This window comes from Thamnophis sirtalis, unplaced genomic scaffold, assembly GCF_051295495.1.
Source record: "Thamnophis sirtalis isolate CommonGarterSnake01/CBP01778 unplaced genomic scaffold, rThaSir2_p1.2 scaffold_3, whole genome shotgun sequence".
Classification (NCBI taxonomy): domain Eukaryota; kingdom Metazoa; phylum Chordata; class Lepidosauria; order Squamata; family Natricidae; genus Thamnophis; species Thamnophis sirtalis.
The window spans coordinates 173,365,905-173,387,567 of record NW_028261383.1 but is presented as its reverse complement, the minus strand read 5'-3'; the positions used below and the strand labels follow the sequence as shown (position 1 = coordinate 173,387,567).

General features: G+C 47.4%; 1 protein-coding gene across 1 annotated transcript in view; it reads right to left on the bottom strand.

Annotated features, from left to right (window-relative positions):
* Positions 1 to 11,278: 11,278 nt before the first annotated feature.
* The window catches only part of ZSWIM4 (zinc finger SWIM-type containing 4), a 51,153-nt gene continuing 40,768 nt past the window's right edge, over positions 11,279 to 21,663 (bottom strand). Inside the window, exons 7-14 of the mRNA XM_087710974.1 lie at positions 21,135 to 21,449; positions 20,063 to 20,200; positions 18,453 to 18,707; positions 16,840 to 16,975; positions 15,173 to 15,330; positions 14,818 to 14,981; positions 12,685 to 12,766; positions 11,279 to 12,241 (exon numbers count right to left, since the gene is read on the bottom strand). Of these exons, the coding sequence (XP_087567100.1) occupies positions 11,355 to 12,241; positions 12,685 to 12,766; positions 14,818 to 14,981; positions 15,173 to 15,330; positions 16,840 to 16,975; positions 18,453 to 18,707; positions 20,063 to 20,200; positions 21,135 to 21,449 (2,135 nt within the window). The 3' untranslated portion in view covers positions 11,279 to 11,354. The remainder of the gene's footprint in view (positions 12,242 to 12,684; positions 12,767 to 14,817; positions 14,982 to 15,172; positions 15,331 to 16,839; positions 16,976 to 18,452; positions 18,708 to 20,062; positions 20,201 to 21,134; positions 21,450 to 21,663) is intronic.

Sequence of the window (21,663 nt, the reverse complement as noted above, 5' to 3'; positions counted from 1 at the left end):
CACGAGGCACACCAACATTAGAAAATGTTTAAAAAATTTAACTCTGTGCCTATATTGACTATATATAAAGTGTTTTTCCCACGGCAAACCTTACACTATGTCACGGCACACTAGTGTGCCGCGGCACAGTGGTTGAAAAACACTGGCTTATAGGAAAATCCGGCCCTGCCCGCAGGTGACTCTATAACAGGGAACCTGATTGTGCAGCCTTCAAAATGGGCATCGGGAGGGGGAAAGGTGGCACACAAATTGAATTTCCAGCCCAGAAGTAGTTTCGAAACCCAAGACATTTTCTTTCGCACATCTGCTAAAACCATGCTCGGCCTTCTTCAGCGGTGTTGCAAGGAGTTGAATGATCCATTTCCCAAGTGGCCTTTGGTTCTGCATTAAGGCCGGCCTGTACAGGATCCTCACAGCCACATAATTTTGGTAGCCAGGGCGGGGAATCTTGATCTTGCTCATTGAGGGAAGATTGGTCAGACCACACTAGGAGAAGGTTTTCATTGGAATAGGAAGACTTGTAGAAATACCAGTTTGGTCAGTGGTGGGTTTCAAAAATTGTTTGAACCTACTCTGTGGGTGTGGCCTCCTTTGTGGGAGTGGCTTGCCACCCATGTGACCAGATGGGAGTGGCTTGCCGCCCATGTGACCGGATGGGAGTGGCTTGCCACCCATGTGACCGGATATGAAGATGCCGACGACACTTGTCAGAACCACCTTAAATTACCCCACACACAGCACTGGCCTGCATAAGAATAGGATGTAAACTTGTTTTTTAAAAGGCATCTTTGGTTTGCGTTAAAACAACTTCAACACACGCAATGTTCTGATTGCACCACAAACGCAGTCGTCATCCTTACCTTTCACAGAGGCCCTGAGTTTCATAAATAGGAGTATGATAGTGTAGAATAATCATATCCATGTACCAGTGGTGGGTCTCAAAAAAGTTTGGAACCTCTTCTGTAGGTGTGGCCTGCTTTCCGGGTCCACTGGTGGAACCTCTTCTAACCGGTTCGGTAGATTTGATGAACCGGTTCTACCGAATAGGTGCGAACTGGTAGGAACCCACCTCTGAGTTTTTTTGTTTTTTTTAATCCTGATGGGAAACCGTAGCTTTCCTTTTCTGCATGGCCTGATCTTACCAGGACAATCCCGTTTTTTCCCCCACCCAAGTTCAGGGAATTGTTGTATCATGCAAACAGAACTGCCTTTGGGGAAGATAACAGCCGTGCAAACTTTTCCAAATGGAACCACAAGCTAGAATCAACCCTGGGTTGCCATCACAGCATGAATCACCTGTGGTGTCACAGCGTATCTAGAAAAGTGTACGGCATCCAGACATGCCTGCTGACCTCATTTCTTTATACCTAACCAACTTTATGTTGGCTAGGTATAAATCTCAGAAGGAAACAGTGTGAGAGAACAAAGGTTTTGCCTAAAAGGTGTTGTTCCTTTAAAATTTTAGAAATAATTTGGAATGGGAATGCATATAACTATGCAGGAGAGATGAACTAACTTGGAATTTCAATCAACATTCCCAGCTCTCAAAATGTATAATTGTATGAAAAGGTTTATCCCTCGTTCTACCTCTCCCCAGTCAAATTATGTCTTTTTTAAGTGATTCCGTAACTAAATAGAACAAAACCTCTCCATAACTCAGCATTAATCCCCCCTTTCATCCGATTTGAATGGGTACGTACGCGCAGTTGGTTTGCAGATTCAAAATAAAACATAAACAGTGAATTATGAAGAAAATTGAGCTTCACGGAAGAGTGGGAAGAAAATCCAGAAACAGAACCGGTTTTTAAGCAGGACTACAGGAAATGCTTGATACTCTTACTTTGCCAAAGGAGGCATTCAAGGTTCTGAGCAAAAGGGTGTCCTAACATCACTTTACATGGGGCAGCCCTTGAAGAGTGTTCGGAGACTCCAGCTGGTCCAGAATTCAGCCGCGCGAGCGATTGTGGGTGCACCCCGGTACACCCACGTTACACCTATCCTCCGCGAGCTGCACTGGCTTCCCATTGGTCTCCGGATACGCTTCAGGGTGCTAGTTATTACTTATAAAGCCCTACATGGTATTGGACCTGGGTACTTGAGAGACCGCCTGCTGCCAATTACCTCCAACAGACCGATTAGATCCCACAGAGGGTCGGCCTCCTCCGGGTTCCGTCTACCGGCCAATGTCATCTGGCTACGACCCGGGGGAGGGCCTTCTCTGTGGCTGCCCCGGCCCTTTGGAACGAGCTCCCCGTGGAGATTCGGACCCTCTCCACCCTTCGGGCCTTCCGGACGGCCGTGAAGACCTGGCTGTCCCAGCAAGCCTGGGGTTGAGTCGTCCCCCCCACTCGAATTTGCTGTGTCTGTTGTGCTTTTAAATTGTTCGTATTGTCCGATTGTTTTTGTCTTACTTTTTGTAATTTCCCCTCCCTTGGCTTTTGTTCAGCCGCCCTGAGTCCCTTCAGAGAATAGGGCGGCCTACAAATTGAATAAACTCCAAACTCCAACTCTGCACTTGCCATATTCATTGATGTCATATTTGGACTTGTAAACAGTGGCACAAAAATAGTAAGTATGTAGTGAAACTTGCAGGAAGTTGTTGCATTTAATTTTCATCATCAGGGTGTGTCAGTTTCTGTTGACTAACCAACTAACCAATTCATTGTTGATTTTACTCCAATAGCCATTCCTATAAGCACATCATCACTCAATAAACGGTATATTCTGTGTCATAGAGACAGAGCAATACTTAATGGGAGTTTTGTCAACTGTACCATTTTTATTTCCTCTGCTTTAAACTTTAAAATACTTTAATTGTCCAGGTCTGGTTTTGTTTTGTTTTTTTGAAGAAAAAAAAAGGGCTGGTCAGAGATATACTGACACTGGATTAAGCTGCGCTGATTGATTGAAAGCTTCTTGCCAAAACATGGAAGAATTATATTAATAGCAGTTGTCAATATTGTTTAAGTTGTGTAACCTCCTCCAAAAATGGTGCTTTTAAATCAAGCTTTTATTTACTATTAACTGTGGCTTTCGTAGTTGAAAGAAAATAGAATAGCTACATCCAAATAGTTTTCAACTTACGATCACATTTCTGTTGCTAAATGAGAGTTGTTAAGTGAGTTTTGTTCCGTTTTACGACCTTTTTTGCCACATTTGTTAAGTGAATTACTGCAGTTGTTAAATTAGTAACAGGGTTATTATAGTGAATGTGGCTTCCCCATTGACTTTGCTTTTCAGAAGATCACAAAAATTGATCACAGGACCCCAGGACACTGCAACCGTCATAAATAATTACCTCCAATAGACCGATCAGATCCCACAGATTAGGCCTCCTCCGAATTCCATCCGCCGGCCAATGCAGACTGGCGACTACCCGGAGGAGGGCCTTCTCTGTGGCTGCTCCGGCCCTCTGGAACGAGCTCCCCGTGGAGATTCGAACCCTCACCACCCTCCAGGCCTTCCGCAAAGCCCTTAAAACCTGGCTGTTCCAACAGGCCTGGGGCTAAAGAGCTGTTGCCCCCCCCCCCGAATGGTATGGTTGTTGTGTGTTTTAAATTGTGTATTGTTCTGTTCGTCTTTTTTTATCCCTTATCTGTACCCCCTTCCCTGACTTGGATTGTGAGCCGCCCTGAGTCCCCTTCGGGGAAAAGGGCGGCATATAAATGCAATAAATTCCAATTCCAATAAGTCAGTTGCCAAATTTTGATCATGTGACCATGAGGATACTGCAACTTCAATAGTGTCGTACTGCTGCAACTTCACTAAACGAAGTGTTATAAGTTGAGGACTACCTATAGTACTTTCTGACCAAAGTTATCTCAAGAAAAAGCAACTCTAGGAAGCTTATAAACAGAGGGAGCCCCACATCAAGGATCAGAGAATTGAGCTATGGTGATTCTGCAATACATTTTTGCCCAAAGCGACTTTTCTCACATAATTTAAAGGAAGGATTTTCAAAGTTTTCCAACTGCAAAACCTGTTTTCCTTTTTTTTTAAGTATAGAATCTCTTATAGAGAGAGAACGATCCATGTTATGGAATTGGCTGACCTTGAATGAACATTTTTAATTGTATCTTTAGAGCCTCACAGAAGCTTGTGACGGTTCCAAGGTTCACCATTTGGAAAAACCTTGCTCCGAAGCATCAGAAATTTGCAGTGAATGTACTTATCTCACATACTATGCTCACTCATCTTCCATATAGTATACTCACAATTTCTCTCTGTCCTCCAGCCCCAGACATCTTTCTTGGTGGACTAAGGAACAGCACCATCATGGAATCATGAAGGCTGCAGGAACCTGATACTTGATTTGGGCTGGAGATAATGGCAGATATGAGAAGAACGTGGCCTGAAGAATTCATTAGTCTAAGGCTCTTTTAAGTGTTCAGCCTTAAAGAGATACTTGAGAGAGATGTTTCAAAGGAAGGAAACACCAAGACATTGGCTTGGTTTCCTTCAATCTGTTTCCTGGGAACAACCATAGACGGTAAGTCTTTGGAATGATAGATTTGTGTTTGTAAACTAAGTTGGGATGGTGGATAAATCCAAGAAAAGGAACAAGAAATGTAGGCAAATCTACTTGATTTAAACATCTCACGAGGTAGCGCAGTGGTTAAATACAGCACTGCAGGCCACTTCAGCTGACTGTTATCTGCAGTTCGGCGGTTCAAATCTCACCGGCTCAAGGTTGACTCAGCCTTCCATCCTTCCGAGGTGGGTGAAATGAGGACCCGGATTGTTGGGAGTGATATGCTGACTCTATAAACCGCTTAGAGAGGGCTGAAAGCCCTATGAAGCGGTATATAAGTCTAACTGCTATTGCTATTGCTACTTTTATAGATTGCCTTTCGCTATCGTTCCATTTTCTCCACATTAACACACTAGGTGCGTGCTGGAAGAACGGAAGAAGCCACGTCAAAAAGGTGAGCTGAATCTTAACCAAAAGACTGAGAAATGATGAATATAGTGGTAAATGGGGCGGTGGCGGTCAAGACTCCTAACAACTGGAGGGAGGAGTAGAAGGAAAGATAGGAAGGAGAGGAGAAAGGAGAGGAATAGGAGAAAGGGAAAGGCAGAGGAAGAATGGGAGGGAATGTAAGAGTGGGAAAGAGGGGAGGAATGGGAAGAAGAGGGGAAGGGTAAAGGGGAGGAAGGGGAAGGAGAGAAGGGAAAGGAGGGGAGGAAGGAAGGAAGGAGAGAAGAAAGAGAAGGGGGTAGGAAGGAGGGAAGGAAGGAGAGAAGGAGGGAAGGAAGGAGGGAAGGAAGGAAGGAGGGAAGGAAGAGAAGGAGAGAAGAAAGGAGGGAAGGAAGGAGGGAATGTAGGAGAGAAGGAAGGGGGAAGGAAGGAGGAAAGGGAGGGAGAAAGGAAGGAGAGAAGGAGAAAAGAAAGGAGGGAAGGAAGGAAGGAGGGAAGGAAGGAGGGAAGGAGAGAAGGAGGGAAGGGAAAGGAGGGAGGGAAGGAAGGGGAGTAGGAGAGAAGAAACAAAGGAAGGGGGAGGGAGGGAAGAAGAAGTAGGACCGTTGTAAGATAAGACGGATCTATGGGATGTTAAAAAAGCAATCTTCAAGTATATTGTCAACTGTAGGGAAAAATTGTTATAAATACATATTATTAATAACAGTTATGAGATCATATAATTGTGAATGTATATATGAAATTGATAAAATAAAAATTAAAAAAAAAAGACTCCTAACAACACCATGAAGGAGGCAAGATTAAGCATCAAGTAAGCCTTACTAGAAAGTGACCCTCCATATCCTCTTTAATTCACAACTCTTCGACTTTCGTCTCTTTCAAAAACTAAAAAAAAAAATTAGGTTGAGGGGAAAAAGGAAGAGCTGCAGAATAGATGGAAAAGGTTAATTCTCCATCGGAAAGAAACTAAAGTGAATGCCAGAAAATTATGATTATTGGGTAGTACCAATGTATTTAGGCAGCCTTTGAAGCATCCTAAAAACCATTTTAAGATCGTTTTAAGGTAATGTTTTGATTAATTTAAAATAGCTGATTCATTCTTGTCCAACCGTTTTGTTTTCTCTTCCCGAGCAGCTCCCAGTCCACCTAATAATTAAACCTGGGTGCTAATCATTACCTGCTATATACCACAGTGACTAAGGACCATGTAACTTGGAAGTAAATATCCCCAAACTGGAATTGTTGAGTTTCACTCAAAGAGTATTATTAGAAACAAAGAGTTTGTGGTTTCAGGACATGGTTGGAGAACTGACAAGAGACCTCACCCCAAGCCATTTCCAAAGGAGGCAAAAGTTTTGAGGTAGGTAGTTACTTAGCCGATGAAACCCACGAAACCAGTCTGTGCCAGGTCTGGTGGGAAGACTTAACAGAGAAAACATCATGGTGCAACTAAACCCATGATCCAGCCGACAGGACAGCTGTTAAGAGGCTCTTGGCTAAGTAGCTTCTGCTTGGCTTCTGTGTCCCAGGTGGGTTTCCTGGATGCGGTTGGAAACAATCGGATAAGACCTTCTAATTTTTTCAATGACCTGAACCAGAGGTGGGTTCCTACCAGTTCGCACCTATTTGGTAGAACCGGTTCATCAAATCTACCAGTTAGAAGAGGTTCCACCAGTGGACCCGGAAAGCAGGCCACACCTACAGAAAAGGTTCCAAAATTTTTTGAAACCCACCACTGGTCCTTGGATAGGATTATTCTACACTAACATGCTCCTATTTATAAAACTCAGTGCCTCTGTGAAAGGTAAGGATGACTACTGCGTTTGTGGTGCAATCAGAACATTGCGTGTGTTGAAGTTGTTTTAACACCAACCAAAGATGCCTTTTAAAAAACAAGTGTACATCCTATTCTTATGCATGCCAGTGCTGTGTGTGGGGTAATTTAAGGTGGTTCTGACAAGTGTCGTCGGCATCTTCATATCCGCTCACATGGGCGGCAAGCCACTCCCACAAAGAAGACCACACCCACAGAGTAGGTTCGAGCAATTTTTGAAACCCACCACTGACCTGAACCAACATTTTCAGAGCCATTGGGACAAATAAAAATGGTATTGGCCTTCTGCCAGGTATACCATCACCCTTGCTGCCGGCCAAGGGCCTCAAAGGCAGGTTCCACCCCCCTCTATGATCATGGCAGTGATCCACCAATAGCGGTTATTAAATAAATTATTAAAACCTATTCTGTTCCAGTGGTTCCACATTAAATCTGCACTACCATTAATAAGAAAAGGCAGCGTGGTATTTAGATACTGTACGCGTTTCTCTCGGAGGGAAAAAAAAACTACTTCATCTCAAATGCATGCGGATTAATCTTGGATTTTCAATCAAGAGTTTGTTGCATAGATTTGTGAATTCAAATCAGGATGATAGCTGGAAAATAAGACTGTAGAATCCTAAAGAAAAAAAGGAAAGGATATGAAACAAAGTTGGGTGTGTGGAAATACCATCCCCAAGAAAACATGAACTGGGATCTGAAAGAGACACCTATAACAATAGAAAAAGAAAGGAAGGGAAGAAGGAAGGAAAGGAGGGGAGGAAGGAAGTAGAGAATGGAGGGACGAAGGAAAGGAAAGGAGTGGAGGGTAGAAGAGAGAGGAAGAGAAGGAGAGGAAGTAGGAGAGGAAGAAGAAGTGTGGAGGAGAGGTAAGGGAAGAAGAAAGAGGTAAGGGAAGGTGGGTAGAAGGGAGAGAAAAAGAAGAGGAGGGAGGAAGAGAAATAAAGAAGGAGAGAAGGTAGGAAGGAGAAGAAAAAGGGTAGGAGTAGGGAAGAGGTAAGGGAAGGAAGAAGGGGATGGAGACGAGGAAGGAAGTAGAGAAGGAAGGAAGGGAGAAAAGAAAAGAAAGAGAAAACGAGGTGGTGTCTTAGCAGGTGTGAAGGATGGTAAACAAAGCATTTTAAACTATACCTTATAACCTTCCAAATGGAATAATAACAATATAAGAATGGCAAAGAAAAAGAATAATTATGTGAATGTATATCTATAATCTGTACGTAAGAGAATAAATGACAATAAAAATATAAAGCATAATATAGGTAAATAATATTTGGTCATAAGTAGCTAAGTTTAAATAAATAAAGAAATGTACATAAAAATGGAGAACGAATAAGGAGATTATGAATGAAAGATAGAAATGTATAGTAGGAAAAACACTAACTGCAAAGAAACCGATTCGGAGCTGCTGTATGATATGCGATGGAACTTCTTGTTCCTATGTTGTTTTTAAGTTATGTGTTTGTTTTTGTTGATGTGCTTATGTGTTTAAAATAAATAAATAAATAAATAAAAATAAATAAAAAAGAGTTGTTGCATAACCCCATGAATGTATCCAGCCTGTGTTTTCTCTCCCCATTCTCTGCCCATGCTGAAGAAGTGACACACGGGGGCTGACTTAGATGAACTTGCCTGAGCCCCCTGAAAAGAAAATAGCAATAGCAGTTAGACTTACATACCGCTTCATAGGGCTTTCAGCCCTCTCTAAGCGGTTTACAGAGCCAGCATATCGCCCCCAACAACAATCCGGGTCCTCATTTCACCCACCTCGGAAGGATGGAAGGCTGAGTCAACCTTGAGCCGGTGAGATTTGAACCGCCGAACTGCAGTCAGCTGAAGTAGCCTGCAGTGCTGCATTTAACCACCTCGGCTTGTGGAGGGGGGGGGGGGAGAAATAGAAACAAAGACCACACCGTATGTCCAAAAGAGAAGCCGAAAGGAAAAAAAAGTTGCCGTTTTATGTTAAACCTTTACAAAATAATACAATAAATGATTCAATAAATAGAAAAAAATTACAAAATTACAGGATTTGTTTTTTAATACAGGAAAACAAAGAAATAACCTTCCCCCCCCCCGCCACCCCCACCCCCTTTTTCAACTAACTGACTAGCTGGCTCCGAAGGGGAGCTGTGCAACACACCAACATCTCCACCAACACTAAGGACTTTTGAGGTGCTGAGCACAGGACACAGCCCCACGCGCGCAGCAAGGATTCCTTGCCTCTTCATATAAGATATATATATATAGATATATATATATATATAGTTATATATATATTAACTTTTTAAAACATAATCTTGTCTTCACAATAATCTAATTAGTAGCATGAGTTTGTTATGGTTTGTTCCTGAGTAGGTTTTTTATCCAGCAGAAAACAAGTGGGATTTTGGAGCAGGGTGTCTGTGGAAGTATCGAGCACCCTGCTAGTGGCCACTTAGAAGTCCCCCACTATCATCGCCACCGCCCCGTGGGGAACATCCGTCATTTGCAAAGAGGTGGGCCCAGCTGCGTTGGGCAGCTCAACCAGTTGCAACATTTCAAGGATGCCAACACAAAGACGAACGTTGCAACCGCAATATCCCCAGCGCTTCCCGAGGAAGACAGAAGATGCACACTTCTTGGGATTGCTTGGTAAAGAGTTGCCCGGAGTGGCAAAATGCCTCGCGTTCCCACTGTCTTGGCGCCAAAAGAAGGGAGAGGAGGTTTTGAGGTATGAACTTGCTTTGTCCCGCCAGCAACTCCAGGGAGGAAGCGGCTGCTGGAGAAGACAGAATAGGGATCCTTCAGTTGTTAGGAGTCTGCGGGGCGTTAACTGGAAACGAAGCGGAAGAGGGACAGCTACGGAATAGGACACCGAGCCCCTTTGAATGTCCTGGGTCGTCCCCCCGCCTCCACAGTGCAAGCGAGGGTCTGGAGCCAGTCTGTGACACACACACCCCTGAGCACAGAAAGCTGGAATACTGAGAGATTTGTGAGAGGATGCGAGTGTGTTGAGGTGACGTGTCGGATACAATTGGGGAGAGCGGAATGGTCTCTTGTCTGTACAGTCAGAACAGGAAAGTGACTCCTCTGGAGTGATAGATTTAAGGCCGTGTTTCTCAACCTTGGCCACTTGAAGATGTCCGGACTTCAACTCCCAGAATTCCCCAGCCAGCATTCGCTGGCTGGGGAATTCTGGGAGTTGAAGTCCGGACATCTTCAAGTGGCCAAGGTTGAAAAACACTGGATTAGGGTTACCATTATGGGAATGAACATGACGGCTTGGAGGAATGTAACGTGCAACCGAGTTCATGCTGAAGACATGGTGCTCTTCTGGTCTCGTTCCATGAAAAGCAAGTAAAGTCCCTGGTCTGAACACATCTAGTCTACCCTCCTTTGTAGAATCCCACCAGGTAAACCTTAAGAATGTACCCTTATTTGTGCAAGCAGTGTAATATTAACTCTGTTGCTGATTCTCCCGGCGGGAAATAACATCAGCTCGCTAGTCTTGTCTGAGGAAATTCTTAAAGACAGGAAGGATTTTGTACCAGCTGCTTGAATGCTAGGGGTGCAAAAAGCCATCGGTGCGGGGGGGGGCTGAGCTCACATCCCCGTTCTATTTCTAGGCTCCCAGCTTCTTCTAAGCAAGCAGAGATGGTTCCTTCAGGTACACGGAGGTGTGGACCACAGAGAAGAGAGAGAGAGAAGAGAGAAAAGCTTTGGGGGATTTTAACTAGAAAAATGGGAGGTACGATCCTATCTATCTCCCTCTAACTTGCAAACCTCCACCCTGACTGCATTTGAAATATAAGATCAGCAGCTGTGAAATTTCACGGCTCTTTCATGCCCACCATCTGCCAAGACCGTGCTAAGTCCAGAGCCTTCAACAACCAAGGCGGGGGAATAACTCCTCCCTTCCTACAAAGTTAATACTGAAATCGGCAATCTTATAACAAGAAGTTCAGGCTCAGATCCTTCCTGCACTTACTGACTAGAGCCGTGTTTCTCAACCTTGGCAACTTGAAGATGCCCGGACTTCAACTCCCAGAATTCCCCAGCAGTGGTTAGGACAGTGTTTCTCAACCTTGGCAACTTGAAGATGTCCGGACTTCAACTCCCAGAATTCCCCAGCCAGCATTCGCTGGCTGGGGAATTCTGAGAGTTGAAGTCCGGACATCTTCAAGTTGCCAAGGTTGAGAAACACTGTCCTAAGCACATTCGCTGGCTGGGGAATTCTAGGAGTTGAAGTCCGGACATCTTCAAGTTGCCAAGGTTGAGAAACACTGAACTAGAGAGAGCTTTTCACAAGAGCTTGTGCCCAGCTACAGAGATGCAGGCACACCGCCCCATCCCCTCCCTCACTTCTGAGGCTCCGGCCTGAAGCCCATCCCCTATCGGCTCAGGTCTCCTTCCGGGGATGGGAGGAGCGTGCACGCAGGCAAAAGAGTTCCTGAAGGTGGGGAGCAAACCCCAGGCGCTGCCTGGCCACGGGTTCAGGACACTTGTGCTCCAAGGAAAACTGGTCTTTCTGCCCCGCCCCCCCCCCCCCCCGAGCCAAAGTGCTTCTGATCAAGGGGGAGAAATGTCCCTCCGGTTGCTCCCCCTTAGTCAAAGCATGTTTCCCCCCTAGCCAAACCGTTCTCGAACGAGCAACATAAGCTTCTTCTTGCCCTTGTAAGTTTGTTTGAGGTTGTCAAGGAACTGGCTGAAGCGTAGGTGCCCTTCGTGGGCCATCAGGAAAGTTTCGCGGGCTTTCCCCAGGAACTCAATGAATTCGCCGTAGTGCCGTGGGCTGATGTGGGTCAGGCGCGAGTGGGTGGTGCTGATGTAAGCCGCCATGGCGGCCTCCAGCAGCTGACAGAGGGGGGCCTTGTCCATGGCGAAGAGCTTCCCGCCGGTACCCGTGCCGCCTGCCCCACGGCGCCCTCCGCCCATCGAAGCGAGACCTGGGGGAGGAAGGCTCCAACGGTGCAAGATGTCGGAGAGCATGGGGGCGCACTGCACGCTCTTAATGACGAGCGGGACGATGGCCGCCAACTCGTTCTTCCCCAGGGACTGGCTGAGGGAGCAGGCCCACAGGACGTCGTTGAGCGCTGGGTGGGTGTCCTGGTTGAAAGCAATGTTGAGGTGCGAGAAGGCCAAGGTAGCCAGCTTGTAGGCACGAACAGGCAGCCCACGGTGCTCCATATACCGGGCGATGGTGAACAGGTGGGAGTGGCCCATGCCAGCTGAGGCTGCGGAATCTAGCACAATCTGGTAGGCTGCCTCGAAGGCCGCGTGGTTCTTCTCACATAGGGTCAGGGCTGGCAAGGCACAGTTTTGCGGGTCCTTCATGGCGCATTGCAACGCCAGTGTCCGGGCACAACTGCACAGCTCATCCCGTTGCCCTGAACCCAGGCTCAGCCTTAGCAATGTGGCATGTGTGGTCCCGGTCACTGCCACGATAGTTGTAGCCTCGATAGGTGTGAAGAGCGTGTACCAATTCTGCATAATATTCATCAGGGCCTGGACTCCTAAGAGCAGGGAAAGTAGTGGGGGGAGAAACTGGGGTTAGCAATAGCAGTTAGACTTATATACCGCTTCATAGGGCTTTCAGCCCTCTCTAAGCGGTTTACAGAGTCAGCATATTGCCCCCAACAACAATCCGGGTCCTCATTTCACCCACCTCGGAAGGATGGAAGGCTGAGTCAACCTTGAGCCGGTGAGATTAGAACCGCTGAACTGCAGATAACAGTCAGCTGAAGTGGCCTGCAGTACTGCACCCTAACCACTGCGCCACCTCGGCTCTTTTTGTGGCTCGGGTTAGCCACAAAATCACCAAGTACTCCACACATTCCAAAGGGGGAAAACGCAAAACCAGCGTGGGACTCTCATGGAGGCAAGCACCCCTCCTAAATTCTGGGAAACCTTAGAACAATCTACGAGGAGCATACATCCAGTAGTCTGTTTTACTCACCTATCTCAGTGGCACAGCTGACCAACCAGCGAACCATTTCCCTGCGTCGCCAGGTCATGGTGTTGAGCGTCATACGCATCACCTAGGGGAGAAGCAGTGGAAAATGGGTGAAGTGATAAAGAAAAAAAACAAAATATATTGGTGGGGGGGGGGGGTGCTACACACCACGGGTGGGTTTCTCCCGGTTCGCACCAGTATGCCAGAACCGGTTCGTGTTCCAAAAGGAAGGAAGGAAGGAAGGAAGGAAGGAAGGAAGGAAGGAAGGAAGGAAGGAAGGAAGGAAGGAAGGAAGGAAGGAAGGAAAGGGGAGACATACACACAGGAAAGGAAGAGATACACACAAGAAAGGAAGGAAGGAATGGAGGGAGAGGGAGAGAAAAAAGAGAGACAAAGATAGAAAGAGAAAAAAAAGAAAAAGGAAGTGGAAGAGAGAGAAGAGGGGGAGAGAGACAAAAGGAAGGAAGGAAAGAGAGAGAGAGAGAAGGAAAGAGAAAGAGAACCTATAACCACAATTGAGCCCAAAATTTTGATTGCTAAGCAAGAGCATTGTTAAGTGAGTCTCACCACATTTTCCAAGCTGGCCGCGCCCACCCGGTCACATGACCACCAAGCCACTCCCAGAAAACAGGCTACACCTACAGAATAGGTTCTAAACATTTTGAAACCCACCACGGCTACACACCATGCAGTCCCTTCTGCTCTAAGGTGAAAAACCGTTCTAAGGTATCATCTGGAAGCAGAAGTGAATGAATAAATTGCTATTTTTCCACGCATCGCCTGGTAAAAAACGGTGTCTCTGCTGCCAAGTGGAAGACAGGCTGAAACCCTGTGCTTCATCTGAGTGTCGAGCACGTACATCAACACAGAAGAACTGGAAACTCCCAGGAAAAACACAGCGAAGGACAAACTACCAGGAATTCTTTTCAATAACCGTTACTTACCACGAGGCAGAAGCCAAGAGCCATTAAGAACAAAGACCTTAAGAGGCCTTATTGCTATATCAAAGAGAATGTATTAATGAACCATGTCAGATCAAAAAATGGTTCTTAGACTTACAGATTAAGGTTTTTTTATTACAGATCCTCTATTGCAGCTTTCCTCAAATGTGACCTCCAGATGTTTTGGTCTACTATCTTCCTCTGCCAACACCAAAGTAGCCCTAGGGCAGTGGTGGGTTTCAAAAATTTTTCGAACCTACTCTGTGGGTGTGGCCTCCTTTGTGGGAGTGGCTTGCTGGCCATGTGACCTGGTGGGAGTGGCTTGTCGGCCATGTATTTTCTTTCTTTCTTTCTTTCTTTCTTTTTCTTTCTTTCTTCTTTCTTTCTTCCTCTCTCTCTCTCTCTCCTTCGTCTCTCTGTCCCTTTTTCCTTTATTTCTTTCATCTCTCTCTCACTTTTTCTTTCTTTTTTTCTTTTTTTCTTTATTTTTTCTTCCTTTCTTTCTCTTTCTCTTTCTCTGTGTGAGTCTGTGTGTGTGTGTGTGGCAGTAGTGGGTTTCAAAAAATTTTTGAACCTACTCTGTGGGTGTGGCCTACTGTGGGAGTGGCTTGCCGGCCATGTGACCTGGTGGGAGTGGCTTGCCGGCCATGTGTTTTCTTTCTTTCTTTCTTTCTTTTCTTTCTTTCTTTCTCTCCTTCCTTTTGTCTCTCTGTCCCTTTTTCCTTTTTTTCTTTCATCTCTCACTTTTTCTTTTTTTCTTTTTTTCTTTATTTATTTCTTCCTTTCTTTCTCTTTCTCTCTCTGTGTGAGTCTCTGTGTGTGTGTATGTGTGTGTGGTGGGTTTCAAAAATTTTTCCTTTTTTTATTTCTTTCTTTCTTCCTTTCTTTCTCTCTCTGTGTGAGTCTGTGTGTGTGTGTGTGTGTGTGTGTGTGTGAGAGAGAGAGAGAGAGAGAGTGAGAGAGAGAGTGAGTGAGTGAGTGAGTGAGTGAGTGAGTGAGTGAGTGAGTGGTGGGTTTCAAAATTGTTTGGAACCTCTTCTGTAGGTGTGGCCTGCTTTCCGGGTCCACTGGTGGGTTCGGTAGATTTGACGAACCGGTTCTACCGAATAGGTGCGAACTGGCAGGAACCCACCTCTGCCCTAGGGAACCCCTCCCGAAGAATCAGAGGCACAATTTTGCTCAGATGTACCCTCACCTGCAGGCCAAGCTCCAGAGAGATGTTAAGCAAGGTGGTATCTGGAGGAGTGTTGGCTGGCGTGGCAGTCTTGCAGGCATCCTGGGCCAGTTTGAACAGCAAGGCCGGGGAATGGATATTCTGCTGGATGGAGCCCAGGACCATGCGCAGCCAGTTGGGGTCACCTGCAGGGAGTCGTAATAAAAAGACCACCGTATGAGAGACGCCTGACTTGGAGCTGTAGATTGCCCCGCCCCCCACCCCCCCATCTTCCAACTGACCATTCTGAGGAACAAGCCCTTTCTGCTTTCGGAAGGGAAGAGGCCGGTAGCCATAGACCTCTGACTTCTGACCTCCCCACCAGGACGGGATCTACCTTTAGCAGCTGTAAGCATAGCGGAGGCTAGCTCGCACTGTCGAGTCTCAAGGTGACCCAAGGTAAACCAGCGGGGGAAGCGATTGGCCATCATGGAGTCCAGGGGATTCTGGTGCAGGATGTCATTGGCTGGTAACACCGTCTCCAACACGGGAAGCCTACGGAGAATGGGACGGAGACAAGTTACGCTGTCACCGTTCTAGAAATCAACCAATAGCAATAGCAGTTAGACTTATATACCGCTTTCAGCCCTCTCCAAGCGGTTTACAGAGTCAGCATATCGCCCCCCACAGTCTGGGTCCTCATTTCACCCACCGCGGAAGGATGGAAGGCTGAGTCAACCCTGAGCTGGTGAGATTAGAACCGCTGAACTGCAGATAACAGTCAGCTGAAGTGGCCTGCAGTGCTGCACCCTAACCACTGCGCCACAACGGATGGAATGAGCAGGCCTCAGAAAGGGAAAGATAATCTCCATGGACAAAACGGTTAACGAGAAGGGAATGGGAATCCGACCCAGGATAGAGTCCCACAGAAGGAATGCTTTGCCAAGCCAGCTGATCTGCAACATTGAGCAGAAGCTGGAAATAGCAGTCTGGAGGAAGAAGGCCTATAGTGGGTGAAGGTTAGTTTTGGTTGGTTTGGTTTATTGGATTTATATGCTGTCCTTCTCCCAAAGGACTCAGGGCGGCGTACAACATTAAAAGAAACACATACTACAAAAGTTAAAAAGAAATTAAATAGGATATCCCCAAATCCAATTAAAATTAACAATGACACTTTTTTTTTTAAAGAATTCAAATTAAAATTAGCAGTAATCAATACTTTGATTTCTTTTGTTCAGGCCAGGCTGGCTTGCTGGAAAAGCCAACTTTTTAAGGCGCGTCGGAAGGACCGGAGATCGGGGATTATACGAAGCTCCGGGGGCAGCTCATTCCAGAGGGAAGGGGCTCCCACAGAGAAGGCTCTCCCCCTGGGGGTGGCTAGCCGACACTGTCTGGCCGACGGCACCCTGAGGAGGCCAACTCTGTGGGATCGCACTGGACAGTGGGAGGCTACCAGTGGCAGTAGGTGGTCTCGCAGGTACCCTAGGCCTAAGCGCTTCAAAGGTCATAATTAGGATTCCACCACAAAACCGCGTTCGACTAAAGCGCGCTCGACGAAACCGCGTACCTGACGTCATCACAGCGCGACGAAAAAAGCACGCTGTGAGCGCTAAAGCTAAAATTAACCCCTAAACCTAAACCTAACCCCCCCGAAACCTAACCCTAAACCTAACCCTAAACCTAACCCTTAACCTAAACCTAAACCTAACCCTAAACCTAACCCTTAACCTTACACTAAACCTAATCCTAACCCTTAACCTAGCGCTAAACCTAACCCTAACCCTTAACCTAACCCTAACCCTAAACCTAACCCTTACCTTAACTTGAAGGCTTGCTTTCAAAGCGCTTTTTAAAGCGCCCTTTTTTCTCAGCGGTTGCTGTTGTCGCGCTGCTGATGACGTCAGCGACGCGCTTTAATCGGGCGCGCTTTAGTGGACCGCGGTTTTGTCGTGCCACGCATAATTAGTACCTTGAATCGCACCCGGAAGGCATAGCAAAGTGGTAAATATGGAGGAAGAAAAGTGGAGGAAAGGAGAGCACGGCAGGATAAGGGGATATGAGTACCTCATGGCTCTCAATGCCAAACGGTAAGCCAACTCGGGGTCATAGGGCAGCATGGCAGTGAAGAGGTAGCGGGCAAAAGTATGCATGGGAACACTCTCGCGGAACACCACCTCGCCAAATCCACTGAAAGGCCCTCCTAGGAGAAACAGATATGTAGATGATGAACATCGACGGTACTACGATGCAACTCAAAGCATTCAAACAGAGCCCTGGGCCATAGGAGGACAGCAATCGGCCAAGGGGACGAGTAGCCCTTAAGCAGACGATGGACCTGTTGACATTGGTTGTGACCTACCAATACTCCCCCGCCGTTCTGTGAATACACTCAGCCCGACAGAAAAAGCATCCCACAAGCCCTCTTGTGCAGAACGTTCGTGGAAGAAGTCAACACATCCTCAACTACCAAAACTCTTCTTTCTGTTAGCTTTTCAAAATCTGGCCCTGGCCCACTTATTTATTTATTATCAAAATTTATATGCCGCCCAATCCCGAAGGACTCCATGCAGCTTACAAAAAAAAAGAGAGAGAAAAAAGAGAGAGAAAAAGACACTTTAAAATCACAAAATCACATACATTCATTCTAATCGGGGCTGGACCTCAACAGTGAGGTCAACAGCCCCAGGCCTGCCGGGACAGCCAGGTTTTTACAGCTTTCCTGAAGGCCATGAGAGTGGGTGAGGTCCGGATCTCTGGGGGTAGCTGATTCCAAAGAGTCGGAGCAGCCACAGAGAAGGCTCTCCTCCGGGGGCCCGCCAGCCGACACTGTCTGGCTGACGGCATCTGAAGGAGGCCCAATTTGTGGGATCTTACTGGCCGCTGGGAGGTATGTGGCAGTAGGCGGTCACTTATATCTCCCTGCAGTAACCAGGTCCAGGCCCTGCGGACAGAAGTGGAATACAAGCACCGCTTGCCATTTTAAGGCTGAGCCAAGGTGAGATGCGCTCCCGATGCATATGGGGAGCAGGAACATGCTGTCTCTTAGTGAGCCGGGTGCAATTTTTGTGTCCATTTGATTTGAATTGAATTGAATTTTATTATTTGTATGCCGCCCTTCTCCGGGAAGGACTCAGGGCGGCGAACAATTCAAAAAGGGGAAAAGGGGGAACATAAAACGAAATACAAGTAATTAAAATAACCAAGAATCACAACAGCCATACAAGTCGAGAGGGGAGGGGAACTCATCAACCCCAGGCCTGCTGGCAAAGCCAGGTTTTGACGGCTTTTCGGAAGGCCTGGAGAGAGGTGAGGGTCCGAATCCCTGCGGGGAGTTCATTCCAGAGGGCCGGAGCTGCCACAGAGAAGGCCCTCCCCCGGGTAGTAGCCAGGTGGCATTGGCTGGTAGACGGAACCCGGAGGAGGCCAACCCTGTGAGATCTAATGGGTCTTTGGGAGGTAATTGGCAGCAGGCGGTCTCTTTGAGAACATTCTCAAATTGTCTGCGAAAGGATCGCACCTCTGGAAACTTATTCACTCCTAAAACTCATTTTATCCAGTTCCTTTGAAAAAGAAAGGACTCTTCTTTTCCCCCCGGTGCCTCCTTCCCTGACTTTAGAGACAAGGCATTTCATCTCCAGAATACATGAGCAACGGGGGCCTCGGCCTGCTTCACTAACCATCCAACAGCAAGGACGCTTGCTTGCGAAGCACAGGAACCAGCCGCTCGTCGAGCTCCATCTCGTCCAGAAGTCCAATTAATTGCTCCTCACTGCGCACCACCTTATCCTGTGCATAAAGGCCCTCTGGCATGGACCGCTGCTGCCCCAACCCCAGCAGCGCCACCTCCAGGGCCAGCATATAATACGACTCGCCAGGACTCGAGGGCACCGGGATGTGCTGATACAGGGCCTTCTTGGGCTCTGCTGGAGAATCTGGAGGGGGGAAACAGAGGGCAGTTTAGATTTAGATTTAGATTTATTTTATTTGTATGCCGCCCTTCTCCGGGAGGGACTCAGGGCGGCGAACAACTCAAAGGGGGGAAAAGGGGGAACATAGAACACAATACACATAGTTAAAGTAGCCAAGAATCACACAACCACACAGGTCGAGCGGGGAGGGGAACTCATCAACCCCAGGCCTGCCGGCAAAGCCAGGTTTTGACGGCTTTTCGGAAGGCCTGGAGAGAGGTGAGGGTCCGAATCTCTGCGGGGAGTTCGTTCCAGAGGGCCGGAGCTGCCACAGAGAAGGCCCTCCCCCGGGTAGTAGCCAGGTGGCATTGGCTGGTAGACGGAACCCGGAGGAGGCCGACTAGGAGAAACAGACCTATTGGTAGGTCCAGTTGAATGGAGAACAGGAAACCGATAGCAATAGACCCACAGCTTCCCTGACATGTGGACATCCTCTTCCCTGAAACCGGAACTTATTCAAGTACGGCGTTCCTGCGCAGACGCACCTCAATGTGCACAATGACACTTATCCATACAACGATCACCTTTCCTCACTCCAGCAAGCTCTGAACCGTTTCCCACAAGTGAAAGCAGCCCTTAATAAGTAAACCATTGTGGCCTCTGCAAAATTTGAGTGGCGTTTATAGGCTATGACTGCCATATAAACGGAGCACAGCTGTAGGGAAGGACTGGCTATTTCAACCCCGTACTTCAGAGGTGGGTTCCTACCAGTTCGCATCTATTCGGTAGAACCAGTTCGTCAAATCTACCGAACCGGTTAGAAGAGGTTCCACCAGTGGACCCGGAAAGCAGGCCACACCTACAGAAGAGGTCCCAAAATTTTTTGAAACCCACCACTGGTCCTTGGATATGATTATTCTACACTATCATGCTCGTATTTATAAAACTCAGTGCCTCTGTGAAAGGTAAGGATGACTACTGCATTTGTGGTGCAATCAGAACATTGCGTGTGTTGAAGTGGTTTTAACGCAAACCAAAGATGCCTTTTCAAAAACAAGTTGACATCCTATTCTTATGCATGCCAGTGCTGTGTGGGAGGCAATTTAAGGTGATTCTGACAAGTGTCGTCGGCATCTTCATATCCGGTCACATGGGCGGCAAGCCACTCCCATCCGGTCACATGGGCGGCAAGCCACTCCCATCCGGTCACATGGGCGGCAAGCCACTCCCATCCGGTCACATGGGCGGCAAGCCACTCCCATCCGGTCACATGAGCGGCAAGCCACTCCCACAAAGGAGGCCACACCCACAGAGTAGGTTCGAACAATTTTTGAAAGCCACCACTGCCGCACTTGTTCTCCTTGTTCGCCCCGCAATACCTGGAAACAGGACGAGCCCCTCGTCATCCATTCGACAGGCCTCCAGAAAGGTACGGCAGAGGCAACCAATGGGATCCAGGGGGTGCCCAACCCACCCTTCCAAGTTGGTAATGCTGGTTGTGCCTTTGTGCAGGAGCTCTGAGGAGGAGAAAAAAAGGGAGAACATGAGTCTTCAGAAGTCAATCCACACGCTGTGACTTCACCAGCTCCAGATCTGGCATCTGAAAACAATTCTCTACACTGGAAAGCCAAGGGGGAGGGAGGGGAAACCCCACATGAATGCCTCCATGACCACTAGAGGAATAAAGTATGAAACTAAAGTAGAAAAATTCATCACCCATCACTTTGAACTACGAGGAGCTGTTCTTTCTTCTCTGCTTCTTTACATAAACAAGTCATGCCTATACATCCCCTTTGAAGCCCAGCCTTGGAGTGAGATACCCACACATATTCAGGGATAGCTCTGGGGCAGAGGTGGGTTCCTACCAGTTCGCACCTATTCGGTAGAACCGGTTCATCAAATCTACCGAACCGGCTAGAAGAGGTTCCACCAGTGGACCCGGAAAGCAGGCCACACCTACAGAAGAGGTTCCAAAAAATTTTTGAAACCCACCACTGGTCCTTGGATATGATTATTCTACACTATCATGCTCCCATTTATAAAACTCAGTGCCTCTGTGAAAGGGAAGGATGACTACTGCGTTTGTGGTGCAATCAGAACATTCCGTGTGTTGAAGTTGTTTTAACGCAAACCAAAGATGCCTTTTCAAAAACAAGTTGACATCCTATTCTTATGCATGCCAGTGCTGTGTGGGAGGCAATTTAAGGTGATTCTGACAAGTGTCGTCGGCATCTTCAAATCCGGTCACATGGGCGGCAAGCCACTCCCATCCGGTCACATGGGCGGCAAGCCACTCCCACAAAGGAGGCCACACCCACAGAGTAGGTTCGAACAATTTTTGAAACCCACCACTGATCTGGGGTTCCCCAGGCTCCAAAAACCTTTCCTTGGAGATGCCGTTAAACTGACCTCCCCACGCGCCCCCCCCTTTTCTTTGCCTGCCCGTCTTGCCTTTCTTCTGCTGCTTGTAGCTGTCCAGCTGATGACGCCGCTGCAAGCGCATGGCGTTGACGACGGCCACCGCCAGGCGCAAGGCCTCGCGGGGGTAGCCGTGGGAGCGCAAGGCATCAACCCGGGCGCAAGCCATGGGGAAGGCATCGCCCAGCCAGAGTGGATGGCCTTGGGGGTCGAAGCCCAGCTTGTCGCCACCGCTCTTCAAAGAGACGCCGTAGCAGTCGCTGCTCAGGATCTTCTGCAGGTGGCAATCCCCCCAACGAAGCTCAGCTGCCTTGATAGCGCGGCCGAAGACGGTCTGTCGAGCAGCGGCTGCCAAGGGAGAAACCAGGCACAGCAGAGGTTGGAAAAGCTACGGAATCTTAGTTTCCCAGATACCTTCATTCATTGGTCCAGTGTTAAACTATGTATATGTAGACTAATATAAAATTAAAAAGTAAGCAATTTACCATACACAGAAATGAAGAAAAAAATTTTTAAAAAAAATACACAAACACCCCCACACACACACACAAAAACAAGTAAA